A 16,888-nucleotide genomic window follows, 5' to 3' on the forward strand; every position below is an offset into this window, starting at 1 on the left:
TCTGCCTGTGGCTCAGGTCATGATCTCAGGGTCCTGGGATCTAGGTCATGATCTCAGGGTCCTGGGATCTAGCGCCACATAGGGCTCCCTACTCAGCAGAGGGTCTGCTCTCCCTCTCTCTTTACCCGTCCCCCTAGAGCTCATGTTCTCTCTCTCTCAAGTAAATAAATAAAATACTAAAAAAAATATCATTCAACAAAAATTGTCCTATTTTTTTCATATTTTAAATCTGTTTTGCCCTCTCAAAAACATGATCCACTGCATTTGCATGATTCAGATCAATGCATAAGATTTAGATAGCCACCCATTTTTGCCTCCTGTGGCTTTCCAGATACAGGACTGTGATTTTAATCCTCCCTTTATCCTAAACATGTGAATCTGGAGTAGCCTGCACGTCCCTTGGCTATCAAGTGAGGAGAATTCTTTTCTGTTTATATAGCAGAGTAAATGTTATGAACCATAGGTACATGAGACAAGATAATTTCTTTGATACAGACATTTCACTGATAAAGTTTCATTGAATGTTGTCTCCTAACTTACCATGTGTTAATAATAACATTGTTAGACTTCTTAGCTTACTGATGAGAATCTCAGTGGGGAACTAATCAAAGGTTTCGGTGTGATCTAGATTAACTCGGATATCTCTCTTTTATCCAACTATGTAAAGGAGAAGCACCACATTGCCCTTGTCCACGTTGCATATAGAAACTTAAGTTCTAGTCTAATATCTTCTCCTGCCCAATGACTTCACTCTCAGGGCCTCAGTTCATGTATCAATTTTGCAGATTAGGATCAGCCATAATTAATTAAGCTAGTTGTTGGTAAATTGGACAGTTTTGCATAAACTATGATGAAGATGATTTACAAGTTACTATCAAAGTTTAAGTCTTTGGCTCCAGAGTATTTGCCTCTGAAAATTGTTCATCTTTCTGAATTTCCTAAACAATCTTTTTTTCTCAGACTGTAATCCAAATTCTATAGGCTCTGGTATATCAAAGGCATGACCAAATTACAACAGAAGGATACTCTCTTCAGACTCAGAGTAATATTTCATATAGGGATTTAATTGAAATTATCATTCCAGAGGACATTTTAGTAAACCTGAAATGATTTTCTAAATAGGACTCTAATATTCAGAAAAACGTAATGCAGAACTTAAGTGTAACTACCTTTCAGCAGACAATACTAAAAGCACTAGAACAATTCTTTTATAACTAATGCCTTTTTGAATACTTTCTGAGAAAATGTAGAGCCCATCTCAGAGTGCATATTTATAAAAGTATCAATATCTTGCCAATGCAAATGATAATTTTCTTGGGTCAACATATTAAAGTGCAAATATTTATTCTGTTGTTTGTCACCATGTTAGATCTCACACTCTTATGATTTTTTTCCTCGTAAACTGCTTGACATGACATGCTCCCCCCAAATATCTTCCTCACATCCTTAGATAAATATTCCACAGTAACCGATTATATAGCATTAGAGAACTAAAGGAGTTGATGAAGTTTCTAAAAGTATTGCACAACTAGGGTACACTCAAGGACTGGTAGAATTTGGTTCAGGTAATATTTAATCTCTGGAAGTAGTAAGTAGTAAGAGATAGGTACAAATTTAAGTTAGGTAGTCAAACTTACCTATGCAGATGGTTCCATCATTAGTGATAAATCTGTCCTGGTTACTGCTGGATCTGAAACCAGGGGCGCACATACAGTAGTAACTTCCCTCTGTGTTAGTGCAGTTGGCATTTTCACCACAGGGCTGGGTCAAATTTCCACACTCATTATCATCTGTGGACATATCAATTTAAAACATTATTTTTATATAATTGAAATTAATTTTGAATATTTTCTACCAGTATTTGGAAACTGTGACTGTTAAACAGTTTAAGGCAATGCGCTGTCAACATTTAGGAAAAGTTAACAGTACAATCCACATTCCACACTTTTAATGTGACATTTCCTTTGTAGTTGCAAAGCAAAATAGAATCTTTCACTTCTGAAACACTGGACATAGTTATTGAATCTATATCAGATCATGTTCCAAATTTCATATGTAATTTAATAATAATGTCAATACATATACACTTCTTTGTAAATTTATAATACTCCCCATAAATTAAAACATCAGAGATTACAAATCGACATGCTCTAATCATGTGCCATTTATTTTTATTACTTATTTTCTAGAAGAATTTTGCATTACCGGGTCAACATCTCTTCACTTATTAATGCATTTATTCATTAAATACTATGTGCATTTTATTGTCCTATAGATGAGTATACAAAAAAACCTTGTATCATGGTTCATGGTCCTTACCTTCTAGTGTTGTAATACAATTGATCAGAAAATATATAGGTTCATAAGCCCTTTGTAAAAATCAGAAAGCAAATTGATACTACCTGTCAAGTAAATAAAGCAGAAAATAAGTGCTTTCCAGAAGTGATCATAATGGGGTGGAGGAGGAAGAGAATATTATCAGGTGACATTAAATCTTGAATTATGTCTTGCAAAAAGATATGTTCAAGTCTTAATCCCATGTCTTGTGAGTATGACTTTAGAAATGAGACCTTTGCAGATGGAATCAAGTTAAGATGAGGTTACACTGAATTAGGTGGACCCTAATCCAGTGACTGGTATCCTTGTAATAAATACATGGGAAATTTGGACATGAAGACACAGAGGAGAAGGCTATGTGGAAGCAGGAAGAGCTTGAAATGATACAGCTGCAAGCCAAGGGATGCCAAGAACAGAATAGCTGGCAACCACTAGGAGCTTGAAAGATACAAGAAAGGATTCTTCCCTAGACCCTTTGGAAGGAACGTGACCCTTCCAACACCTTGATTTCAGACTTCTAGCATCCAGAACTGGGGAGGCTCCGTTTGTGTTGTTCGGAGCCTCCAACTTTGTGCTAGCTTGTCAAGGCAGCTCTAAGGAACTAATAGACCCAAACTGGCCAATCCAGGATCGATAAGTATTGGTTAGAGAGAAGAAAGGTCATGAAAAGGAAGACAGAACGTTGGACAAAGATGCAAGCATAAGGTAACTGAAATATTTCTGAAGGTAGAGGGAAGCCGAATTGGGGAGCACAGAGAGAAATCATAGGGGAATCACTCTAAAAATGAGTCTAAAAAAATCTTTAATTTTTATCCCCCATTTTTATCAAACCAAGTTGAATTTCTCTTTAAGAATGAATTGTGTGGCATTTAATTTGTACACAGGCTATTGCAGACATACAGTGATAACTAGGAGTTGGAGATTTTCGTTTTATAAATATGAATTCATTGAATCCTTATGTAAGTTCTAGGAAGTAGGTACCATTGTTAACCCCTCTACCAGCTGGAGAAAAGAAGGAATAGAGAGAAAAGGTAACTTGCCAACATCACACAGCTATTTGGTTGCACAGCCAGCTAGTTTGGTTCCAAAGCCTGTTCTCTTAACTGTTGCATCCTGCTGCTTCTGTGGGAATTATTTTAAAACACTAAAATGTATAATAATTTATCAAATGAGTTATGGGTCTATTTTGGGAGATGGAAAGATATTGAGGTAATGATTTCAGAAGGAAAATGGAAACGTCATTTGCATTCTATTCTTTTATTTGAGAGAGAGACAGAGAGCGCTCTAGTGGAGGGAGGGGCAGAGGGGAAGTGACAAGCAGGCTCCCCGCAAGCAGGGCTGGATCCCAGGACCCTGAACTCATGATCTGAGCTTAACCGACTGAGCCACCCAGGCACCCTGCATTCTATTTTTAACTTAAATTTTATTTCCACTTACTCGTTTTCAAACACTTAAGGATATATGTATAGACATTAACATATGGTAGACGCTATAGGTGAATTCCTCTCTTTTTTCAAAAATGTCTACTATGCACAGGTCAGGTAAGATTTGCAAATCCTCTCCTCTCAAGATATTCAACCTCTATAGTCCTATTCCATAATTTTATTTTAATATTAAATGCTTTATCCCTTTGACTTCTATTAATTATAATGAGCTAAGTGCTATAAATGTATCCAAACATGTAATGGCTCAGTACAATAAAAAAGATTATTTGCTGCTCTAGTCAGAGAACCCAAGGTTAATGTTTCAGTCATTCTTCCACAACCGTTCAGGGACATAGGCTTGTTCCATCTAATGGCTCCACCACCCCATAAGGCCTCCAGTCTCTTTATATTGATACAGGTAGGGAGGGTAGAATAGAGCATAAAAGAGTCACCCATCACTTTGGTCCACATTCTAGTCACCAGAATTCATTCAAATGGCCACATCTGACTATAAGGAAGGCTGGTAGCTGTAGGCCAGGAAAAAGGGAGGTAGGCCAGGAAGAAGAAAGAAAAGATTTTGAACAGTCGAGCTCTCCGCCATATTTATTCTTTCCAAATACAATGACATTTGAATAATGAAACCAGATATATATGAATACCAAAAAAATTAACCAAATACGAGAAAATCTAATTGATTAATTAGATTTGTAATTTCCTTGATCAATAAATGTCCTTTAAATTAGGCATATCCATTGCATTAATAGCTTTTACTCTTCCCTTGGCCAGTCATTTATTTTGTATGTTTTTGATTTGTTTTGATATTTTGATATTGTGCCTCTGATGGAGGATAAAAGAAGAACCACGGCCCTGCCTCTGCCCTTCAGAATCTGGGCATCTTGACAAGAGGGGAGGGAGAAGCAGAGATCAGAGAAATACATATGTGGTGAAAGAAGACTGCAAGAGTAAATGATGGCCTCATTCCTTTTACTTGAGTGGGGAAAGAGGGTAGAAGAGATTTCATGGAGTCTGGGTGAGGTTTTTGTGCGTTACCTTTTTATATAATTCTATGTGGACATAATTTTACATATTATGGAACCATTAAAAAGTGTTATGGAAGGAGGAGATAATGTAACTGATGTCTTTTCACCTCCCACTTGACTGCGGGGTAGTTTGCTACTGCGCAGCATCCGTGGGAGCACATTTTAAGACACCATTGTCTGACGTGGTTATTACCATTCACCGAAGGCTCCCAATGAACCAGGCATCATACTAAGCACTTCATATACATTATCTGGCACTCGTTTTTAATCCTCGTATAAACCTAATGATGCAGACATGATTCCGATTTTACAAATAAAACTGAAATATAAAAAGTTGGATTACCTTGCCCAAAGGCACACAACTGATAAGCGGCAAAGTTTGATTCAAGCCTGGAGCATTCTGAATGTCAAAGGGATCTCATTTTTCTTAAATACTTCATTATAAAAGAGTTCACAGTGGTAATAGCTACCATTTATTGAGTGTTTATTATGTGCTAGTCACTGTGATAGAAAGATTACTGTAAAATGGAAAATACGTTGTGACTACCTCAGAAAATTGTCAAGAGGACTAAAGAAATTGATGTTCAGACAATTCTTAGAGTGGTGGCTAGCATGCAGTAAGCACTACATACAGGTTGCTCATCTCCTTATTTACTATTGCTATTTAAATTGCTAGAAATCTGGTCCTGCTACACCCTGCTTAAAATTCTGAGCAGCTACCTGGCCTTTAGTGTGTAACGTTATCCCTTCTCTATGTGGAAGGGAGCTTCTGAAATCTGGGAACTAGTTTAAATCACTTATCTTTAGACAGGTCTAATAATAAAGATATTTGTGAAGAATCTATAATGTAAGATCTTACAATTAGTTTTCCCATAATTCAATTTTTAAAATTTCAGTAATTTATTTTAGTATTTTTTAAGATCTTATTTATTTGAGAGAGAGAGCGAGCAAGCAGGAGCAGGGAGAGGATGAAAAGAAGAGGCAGACTCCCCCTGAACAGGGAGACTGACAAGGGAACTCAGTTCCCAGACCCCGGGATCATGACCTAAGCCGAAGGCAGACGCTTAACCGACTGAGCCACCCAGGCACCCCAAGTAAGATAAATTTTGAATGGCTTTATATAAACTGTGCTGAAGAGTTAATAGTTCATTAAGAGGTAATACTTTATTCACGTGTGTGTATTCAATTATTAACTTATTCTATACGCAGAGATATATTCTACAACTCTAATGACAATATGCACGTATATACTCAGAGCAAGCATATATGTTTATGCATGCACACACAAAACTAGTTTATTAAAATTAGCTGAGAGTAGCTCACAAGTTGAACACAATCATCTAAATCAAGTAAAAGAAAAATATTTCATCACACTGGGTTTGATTCAATCATTTAGTTACTCAAATATTTATGGAGTCTCCTAGCTCCCAAATGTGAATATGGTCTATACTGGGAAATAAGTAAAAATTAATCAAAAAGTCAGGATATGTGCCCTGCTGTCAGAGTTCACATTCTAAAGCAAGTTAACACAGGAGCATATAATTGAGTTCTTATTAAAATAAAAGTTTCAATTTTTATCTCAAAATTTGACTCCTTTTATAGCATACTGGGAGAAGTTTATATTAACTTTAAAAGAAATTGTGCTCTCAGATCAGTTATTGGTAATATAGAGAACGAGGAAGACTGTATCCCTTGTGGTCTATAGCTGAAAAATGATATGCAAAAATACAGAGAAAAAGGGCTCACTAGGTCTGAGGTATTGGTCAGAATCCAAGAAAATGAGACACTTTATATCAACTGATTATGTTTCTAAAAATAAATTAACATGGCAATAAGTTATTGGACTCCAACACATTTTTAAAAGTCTCGGGTAACATTATTAATAGGCAGAAAAAAGAGATTAACAATGGTTTTTGTGTCTTTCTCTACTGTGTGGTTTTGAGCACTTGACTTCTTAGCTTTCTTATCAAGAATTGGGAAATAAAAGTATTTTGTTATCTCTCTCCCAATCTTCTGGACTGGATATACAAAAAGGACTAATTCCCTAATGGTCCGAGTCAAATCTTATTTCGTAAAATAGCACTTATCTGAAAGTAACCGCCTCTCTTCCCCCAAGATAGTGAAGATAGGCAAGAAATTATCTTTGTGAAGTAATATATAAATTTGAAGTATTTAAATAGCCTTAAACTTTCCAGTGTCCAGCTTCATAATAATTAATTTTCAAGGAGAAAGTTGTAAAATAGAAGCCTGCTTCTTTTGTGCTCTAATTTCCACCGTTCAAATCAATTTACCAGTTATGTTACCCACTCTCTGAAAGTCTGTATTTAATCCTTCTTGTGGGGTTATAAAATAAATATTTAGATTAGAATATCACTTGAAAAATTCATTGCTACACCATTCAGTTGGAGATTAAATTTTTAAAATTTATCAAAAACTGTTGAAGAGAAATATTAACATTCCTTCAGTGAAAATTTTTCGTGGTTCACGTCGAACACACTGAGCTGACACTGCAAGAACAAAAGCAGACTCATATCCTGTAACACAACAGGATCCATGGCTACTGGAGAAGATGGGCAAAGGACCAGATTATTAGAATGCAGTGTGTGTAACAAACACAGTGGTAACTCAGAGAGGAGAATGGTTTCCTGGGCAAGTTTTCAGAGAGAAGGGGAAGGTTATTTACAGGGAAGGTTTGGAAGGGGATGGGATGCTGGAGCCAGGCACTGAAGTATGAGAATTTAGACAAACTAAAGGGGCCCCCAGCAATCCTTTCCAAGGAAGGAGTGTACCCCAAGGCCTGGAGGTCTGCACGAGCAGCATACTTTACAGGAGAGCTATATTGTTGAGCACGGGGTATGAGGGTAGAGGACGAAAGGCAAGACTCTGTGTAGGTAAGCATGGCCTACACTCAGAAAACACTTGCTGAGAGTTTGGGACTATATTCAGTGGGTAAAAAAATGGCCATCATCAGATTTATGTAGTCGAGAAATCTGATAAGATTTGGATTTCAAAGCAGGTTTGGAAATATAAGGAAAATTAGCTAAGATCCTGGAAGACCCAGCAGAACCCTAAGAGACGTGAAGAGCTAACCAAACCAGAATCAAGGAGAAAGTGGGGTAGGCTCTATTTCAGAAATATTTAGGGGTTAAAAATCAGTGATGTGGGGAGAGAAAGGAAAGTGGTTAGAATTAAACCAGATTAGGCATGAACTGAAAATTGTATCAGCTGGATATTGGCTACATGTGGATCTTTATAGTATTATTATTATTATTATTTTTACTTTTGTGTGTTTGGATTTTTGATAATAAAATATTTTTAAAAATATCAGTGGGGATTAGAGACTGATTGGATCTGAGTTAGTTGGAGGGGGAGAAGGCAGGGATGACTCCCAGGTTCCCACCAGGAGGAATTTGGCTGATAAACTGATCCACTTACAAGGAGAGGGAGAGGCAGAAGAGGAGCTTCCTTTGGGGCTAAGGAGGGAGTTTGCCTTTGGACAAGGAAAGATTGAGGTGCCTTTAGGATATTAAGATAGGAGTATTAACAATTGGGCAGTCAGTCATACTGTTGCGGAAAAATAAGAATCAGACTGGGGAGAGACCAAGTGACACTTGGAGAAGTAGGAGAACTCATTTATTTTACGCCGGCGGACCCAGATGAGCTCGTGCTCCAAATTCAGGGCCCCGGGCAACGGGGTTACAGGGCTTTTATGGGGGACTGCAGGCAGTCAGGTTCCAAGGGCTATGCTGACTGCTGGTAGGTGGGTTTGAACTGGGGGAGTGGGGGCTGCTTTAGGTGGGAACAGAAGTGCAGTGAGCCTGTGGTGTGAAGCCTGTTTACAGAAGCAGAAAGGGCTGCTTAGCTCTTGCTCCCAGTAGGGCTTCTGGTTATCTCTAGCTTATTGTCAGTAACTCTCCATCTTCTGGGGCCTCCTGGTCTGGGCCTCCTCTGGGCAATTTTCCTCTTCATTATAGCCATAAATTATTTAATCACGAGGTAACACTCACGGCTCCCTCATCTTCCAGCGGATGCGTCAAAATCGAGAACCTGGCATTTTCTCAGCTCTAGTGCAAGGAGCAAGCCTGCTGTCTTTCCGGACATTTATCTCTAGGTGGACCCTCTCTCCTGACGCCCTCTTCTCTTGGATCTCAGTAGTTTTAATGAATGTGGCTGTGGCATTATTGCACTCTTGTTTATCCTTTTGTTGTTGGTGCTGTTATTGTTCTTTGTACATTTTTACTTGGGTTTGGCTCTTCCTACCAACTGAATAATACAGTCCAGAGGTTAGGATGTGAGAGAACAAGGACCAAGAAAACCCTTTAGCTTATTTTCGTTCCCAGTGTCGGCCAGAAGAATCTTTGCGGTTCCACATGGTTCAGTCCAGCTTACCAGAGAACCACACAGGGCTGTAAATAATGAACAGGTGTAAATGGTAGAAAGATCCTCTCTCAACATATTTTTGGGCAACTTGGTCCTGTGGTTGGTGATTAGCTACTCATTTTGTTATTTAGGGCTTATATAAAAAACTAGACCAGTGTGATTTATACCTAATAATATGAAAGAGGAGAGAAAACATTTCTCAGGCATTCTGCTAGATGGCTCATTTTATTTAATTGTTACAATAACACAATGATTGGTATTATCTCTAGTTTACTTATGACAAAACAAAACCTCAGATGGGCTAAATCATGCATTTTAGAGAGAAAATCTGTTGTGCGCAGTTTTTATCCTTAAGACAAGCTGGCTGTACCTTGGATCTCCGCACTGTGGAGTGAGGTGTACTTAGACACAAAGTGGTCTTCTAAACAAGGCACAAGTGACGGGCATCTAATTCTCTAAATTCAAGAGTGATATCGACTACCCTAGTAATGACACGTTTTTGACAACAAACCATATAATTATATGACTTTCTGTATAATAAAGTTGAATTTTATAAGTTTTTTTTTGTGGTTTTATAAGACACTGGTATTCCAGAAGCCGAACACAATTTGAGTTTGTGTTCCATTTTTGTTAATCCATTGACCTCAGTCAGGGAAAAATAATTAAAAAAGAGAAAATACTATCCTCTCTTTCCCAAGCACTTGAGATGTATTGGCGGGGCTCAAATGGGTTACAACACCTTGAAAGCCACAGAGCCTTAACAGCAGCCTGGCTTCTCCACACTTTCTCCCTCTGGACGCGACTGCCAGTATTGCTCCGTAAATTTGAACACGAAAATGACTGTAACTATTATGTGACTCCTTGTGAAACAGGCCCTCTATGTCAAAGGTGGAACAACGCCAAAGCTTTATTTTTTTTTCTTCTATTTTCCTCCCCAAGGCACCCTGCTGGGCTCATTTGTTTCCAGTAGCACTGGCAATTCTCTTCTCATACCCAACGCTCTAACGAACTTAGAAAAATCATCATTATTAGCCTCCTTGATTATGGGTTTTTCTTGGGAATATTAAGGTAAACATATGGGTAAGGGGGGAAAAAGGTCAGGAGAAGGGAAAGATAAAAGAACTACAATGGAATTAGAATGGGTTAAGCCAGCCAGGAAAAGAACTGGAGTTATTGTTTCCACACTGAAATGATGTCATTGCATCCTCTACATAGGACAAGGAAAAGAAAGACAGAGTTATATTTTTCTTCCCCTCTAGGAGTTTCTTCTGCACCTGAATCTTTAAATGCCAGCCAGAATATGATACACACGTAACCCGCCCTTCCACATACACAGGCTCATGTTTGCAGAATTATTAGGAAGACAGATAAAAAATAAATAAAACCAGTATTGAAGAAATATTTCTCACTTTTCCACTGTTAATCATAAAACACATAGTATAAACTCATGTTTCCCATGACCATTGATTTAATAAGTCCAATTTAGTAAAGAGAAGTCAGATATATCAAATGCAAAAGGTTAGAATTATCATGGTAAGGAAAGTCAGATTACACAAGAACCAAGGTTTTCCACTGGGTATTCATTATTTTAAAGAATTTCTTCAATGAAATTGTGTTTTTTAACCTGAAGCAACAAATATCATTTCAAGTTTTTTGAAAGGAAAGGTGTGCCTTTGATTATGGATCAGATTTTGCCAAGGATATATATGCCCCCCCAACCCCTGCCCAATGTATAGAATGGTCTCTGTTGCTGTTTGTGCATTTACTTATTCTCCGAAGGAAATGTAGCACTTAAGAAAATGTTCCCATTTTATGCTATGATCATTTTTTGGTCCTCTCTTTGTCAGAACTATTAAAACACACATTTTAGAGCAAACAAGCAAAAGCAAGTATAAGTAGAGTAGGCAAAAAAAAGAAAACAAGCCATCTTATTTCTCCAGACAATGGAAGCCACTTCTCTTGCTCATTGGCTGCAGAGAGTAGGATAAAAATCCTCATACATTTATTTCAAATTATGAGTCAATGATTCTAATCTTTTTTTCATTCTGTTGTATCTATTAACTATAATAGTAAAGATGGATAACACTCTCAAAGTCTTTCTGGTACTTCAGTGATGGTTATGAAATAGTTTTTGAGAAACTAGTTTTATTGATTTTTGTTTCTAATCATTAAAGTGATACATATTCAAGGGGAAAATCAAATCGATGATAGAAAAATCTTGAAATCTCTGAGTTACCAAAAAAAGTTGCCAGTTAACAAAGGAAAAATGATTGGAATAGTATCAGATTCTCACTAACATAACTGAGAGGCAGTGGGATAGCATGTGTAAGTCACTGCGATAAAATAACTATCCTATAGTTCTCTAACCAGCTAAAGAAATCTTTCACTCAACAGAGTGAAAAACATTTGTAGAAATGGATGGATTCAGAGGGTAGGTCACCCACCCATGTACTCTGTGTGAAGTAAACATTCAAGATAGTGTTTTAATCAAATAATAATGTAATTTAGTAGACAGGCCTCAACACGGAGGAAGATTAGGTTGAGGTGTAATGGTGGATATAATCAACCCTACAATATATAAATTCAAATGAATGATGACTGTAGGATTATGAATGTGCAAAATAGATAATTGGGATTCTTATATTTATTGAAAGGAAAAACTGATAGTAGGGACATAGTTGAGTTCATAGAGTTGATATTACTTTGGTCAAGGTGAGAATAGGGTATATTGGGCAAGTAAAGCACACTGCAGAAAAGGAAGTGTTGTTACCTAATTTTAGGAAAGTACAAAAATATGGATTTGATTCTGAGTACCAGGAATAGGTGTTGGGAAATTTACTATCTCATTCAAGGTCTTTCTAGCTAGATTAAGAATCAGATTGACATGAGACAGATGAACAGGAGAAAATCAAATTTAATAGTGTATGTATGGGGGAATGCACCCACACATGGAAACACCAAAGACAGTCAGGCAAAATGAGGTATTTATGTCATTCAGTATTAAGGAGAAAGGGGTTAGGGTCTGGGACTTCAAAGGGAAGGAATGCAATTCACAGATGATGAAAAAGAGTAAATTTTTTGTTTGTTTTTTATTTTTAGATTTCAAGTTTTTATTTAAATTCTAGTTAGTTAACATACTTGGTAAAATTGACTTCAGATGTAGAATTTAGTGGTTCATCACTATGCTACACAGTGCTCATCACTACAAGAGTAAATGTTTGATAAATGTTTGTTGGGCCACTCAGAATCAGTGGGTCACAGAGAACCTTGATCAATCAGGCCTTTCCAGATTCTTTCTTGTCTACCTTACTTACTTTGTGGTATAACATAGGTATCTTTGATGATAGCTCTCTTCCTGGAGCAGATCCTTAATCTAAAATTCTTTTTAGGCAGTTAAGGGGGAGGTAAAGAGCTTTTCCTGAGTCTACTGGGTTTTGATTGCTTTTTAACTCAAAAGAATCTTTATGGTAAAGTGACATCTTGGGGTGTCCTGTCCTTGGTTCGTACATAGGAAATGGACTGAAAATTCACAACTAAATTTTCAAAAAAAGCTAAGAAAAGAGGGATGAATGGTAAATTGCAAAGTTAAAATTAAGAGGAAAAAAATGAAACTATAACTAAGTAAAATAAAATAGTTAACATAAAATAATTTTGCTGGAATAAAGAATTCTATCAAATTTACTGTTACACTAAATGCAAAAGACCTGCATTTCCCATAATAAGACACATTTTATTAGATTAGATTGCAGATGAAATTCAGCTATATATTTTTAATAAGTTTAAAGCAACTTGAAAATAAATCAATGAACCAAGAAAATAGGGATGACCCACTTACTGTCAGAGTATATACCTATATCACTGGCAGCCTGATTTAACAATTAATGAGACCTTGTTTCCTTGATTTTAAGATGCCACAAATTTTATGACACTTGATCAATGTAATAAAATGTTTTGGGGAAAAAAAAAACCTATATCTAATCTACACTTACTAAACGTTTAAGCATTTATCCATACAACTACCTAGTGCTCTCTTTACTGTATCATAAAATTGACTCTAATCATCTTTCACATTCCATTCCAATACTATTTGGGATTACCTCTGTCACCCAACTGTACATAGTATAATGATGATAATGCTGCCTTCCATAACTAGTGATTATAACTTCAACCTCTATATTTAATACATTTAGGTGTGACAGATGGTATTGAAATGCAAGAACTATCAGTTTTGTCTGTATTTTTTGTTGTTGTTTGTTTGTTTGTTTTTTTGTTTGTTTGTTTAGTTAAACTAGGATTTTTGCTTGTCCGCTGTCTGAGTGGTATTCTTTCCCAATACCTACATTGGTGATCCCAATTTCACCTAAGTCTTGCACATTTTATTATCCATTTCTAGAGATATGCCTGTGTTGATTTCTGAAAAAGAAATGGCAAAAAACAACTTATTTCTCTATTAGTCAGTAGGTACATCTTGATATCAGACTGATTAATATTAAAAAATAGTATTTGTTTAATGTTCACATCTATGTTATATTTTAATTTTTGGTAGGGCAAAAGCCTAACACTCATTTTTCAAATCCTTTAATTATAGTACAGGGCCCAGAGAGCAAAGCATGGGCAGGATTTCAGGCTATCTGCAATCAACTTTTAATGCATCCCTATTATGCCTCAGTTAGCAGCCCTTTGTCCTTCTTGGAGATTACATTCACTCTCTGTATTCAACTATTACCCCTGGGGACACTCCTACCCCCCCCCCCCACATCCTTGGTCTCTCTCAGCATTTTAATTCAATAGCTACTAGATATTCCTACTTATCTCTTTCAACAATTCCCTAAATTAACTATGGAAACTTTTAATTTATTACCTTCCTCTTCAAAGCTGACAGCCATTTTGCCTCCCTCAAGTTCTTTTTATCCACACCATTATTTCACGGGTCTTTGTGCAGACCTGTGTTGAAGACACTGTTGATTCCTTTCTCTCCCTGTCTTCTCTATCCAAGCATAAACTTTATTTTGACAATGTCAGGATGACATCTTTTTCTTTAGATATTTGCCATAAATCATATCAAACATTCTTCAAAAATTATAGTGAAATGTCATTTATGTGTTTTGTTTTATAACTAACATATATACACATATGTGTATATATATATATGTCTGCGTAAATATAACACACATAGTTTTTATTTGTTGAAAGAAAAAATACAGAAATTTAATTTCAATGATTTTTCCATCTTTTTGGTGACATATCCTTTCAAATTTGACAGCTATCTCAAAATGTACAAAATAAAGTACAATAACGGTGAGAACATATTTAAAAATCTGTGGCTACATAAAGCTAATAAAACAACAAATTTTGATTAATATAAAATACGGTGCCAATCTCCTTGAGAAAAAATCACCATGGAAGCTTACTTTCTCTTAAGTAAACTTGATATGCAAAACTACAGTATACATAAAAATTTGTTTTCATATTTTTTATTATTAAAACAAGCTTCCCATATTTTATTATTATAAGTTGATGAACTCTTTACAAGTATGTCCTCAATTTTAAACTGTGAGATTATCAAGGAAAGCACCATAAATTATTGGTATTTGTATTTTCAGATATTTATGTATATTTCTTACATAGTAGATGCACAATAAATGCTTGTCCAATGAGGAGGTCACAGTGCTGAGCCTTCTTGTTTGCACCCAGATCTGAGTATGTCATCCCCTTTTATCAACCTGGTATGAGGTTGTTTGGTATGCTTGGTATGTTTATAACTTGGTATGCAGTTTGTAAGAGGCATCAATCATACTAGTGGTCAAACTGCAAAGAGGCTGTGCTGTTCGGTAGACAATTCATACTCCATATTTCCTTTGCCCCGACCCCACTTCGCTCCTTTGTGCACCTGTGTGCTCTTCCTACCTGATCCCAAACTCCTCTGGCCCTGCCTATTTAGGGCCATGTTCACCTCCAGAGTGCTGCTAAGATTTATCTTTCTCTGTCTTCTGAAGTGTCTTTAGTGAGACAGAATCCTCTAATTGGATTTGGATATTTGAGATCTACTTTGGGACTGTGAAAAATAAATCTTGTATTCCTAGTTTTCATATGAGCAGGATTAAATATGACGTTTGTTTATATTTTAAGAGAAGTCTGCTTTTATCGTAAAGCATGTCACAAAACTATTATTTTGTCGTTTATGTCTGGCTGGTCTCAAATCATCAGTTACTTGACTGTTTTATAGGATTTCTTAGTAAAAAAAATAAAAATAAAAATAAATTTATACATAATAAAATCATGGCCCCAAGAAATAATTAAAGCATGTAAAGAAACATTGTTTTATGGGGCATATAATAAACATATGGACATTTCTTCAATTCTCAGAAGAGTTCATTGATTTAAAACTTGTTGCCATTCAAAAAAAGGTGTGAGTAATTTATAGCTCTTTAAATTGAAAATGATACTAGGTGTAATCAAATATCACGCTTCCAACCCTAAAATAATTGCCTTAAGGGTCAGTCAGAAATTGCTTTCCTCCATCAGTTTTGTAGCCTTATACCACTGGTTAGGTACACTGAGCAGTGTGAAGATGATTTAGCTAATAGTACAGACTCTGGGAAAAGACCTGATGCCTTATTTTCTGGACCAGTGATCTGACCCAATATGGGATGGTAAAACTGATTATATAACTTGAGATACGAATACTTAAGAGCAAGGGAGACTGATTCAAAAACTTTGTCCAACTTGAAAATGAATGTTCAAGATCAGAGTGATCCTGATATTACTGTATAATGTACATTCCCTTATCACTCTAGTGCTTTTTCTAGCTCAGAGTATGCAGTTACTGGATTTTTTTTTATGTTTAATAACATCCCTTTATGACAAGCCACTGAAGTCTTAGAGGTATCTCATTTTTATTTTAGACACTATTTCTGATCAAAGTACAAAGCAGAAAAGGTTGCAACAATAACCTTAGAATTAAGTTGTTAATATCCCCATATATGATGCAAAAGTAAGTGAAAACAGCAAGGACATTCTAGGCAGTTTGGATTAGGTTGTGTTCTTGCTATCTACTTAAAATGTTTTCATGTTTATTTTTCCCCAGCACTGTCGTTAGCACTGTCATTTTAAAACCTAATAAAATTCTTCCATTTAAGTTCCCTTTTTTTCCCTAAAATGTTTCATCCATCATATTAAAACTGTGTTCTGTCATGGGGTAATTGCAAATTGGTAAGCCAAAAAAGGGCATCTACATGTCCTCATTCCCCTTATCTCTACACTGGGCAGGGATGACAGCCAATTTATTAGTTGAGATATTGTTAGACTCATCAAATAAAATACTGTTTTCTGCCTCTGTGATGTTTTCTGCTACAGTATCAAAGTTGTTTCTTTCCAAGCCCATTTACAGATGGCTGTGATAGCAGTTAGTTATGCCTAATGACTTTGTTGTGCAGACTTACTGAAAATGGGAACATCTTGGTTCTGGCTAAACAACTCATACTAGATATTTTTGGGAACAGAAAGACATGTAATCAGAATAGAATTCTGCCTATTGGTTTGTTAAGAAATTTTACAAAGACTTTACATCGGGAAGATAAGCCCCAGTCCTGGATTTATTTACAGCCAGTTATATTATTTCGGACAAGTCACACAGTACTATTTTGTGTCTCTGTTTTCTCATCTACAAAGTGGTGATATTAATACTATATTTTCTAAATTTCTGTA

General features: G+C 36.2%; 1 protein-coding gene across 1 annotated transcript in view; it reads right to left on the bottom strand.

Moving 5' to 3' along the window:
* The window catches only part of ADGRL4 (adhesion G protein-coupled receptor L4), a 106,074-nt gene that overhangs the window by 48,203 nt on the left and 40,983 nt on the right, over positions 1 to 16,888 (bottom strand). Inside the window, exon 3 of the mRNA XM_045801936.2 lies at positions 1,638 to 1,790. Within this exon, the coding sequence (XP_045657892.1) occupies positions 1,638 to 1,790 (153 nt within the window). The remainder of the gene's footprint in view (positions 1 to 1,637; positions 1,791 to 16,888) is intronic.

The sequence above is a fragment of the Ursus americanus genome, chromosome 12 (assembly GCF_024610735.1).
Source record: "Ursus americanus isolate L20-20 chromosome 12, mUrsAme1.1.p, whole genome shotgun sequence".
Taxonomy (NCBI): Eukaryota; Metazoa; Chordata; class Mammalia; order Carnivora; family Ursidae; genus Ursus; species Ursus americanus.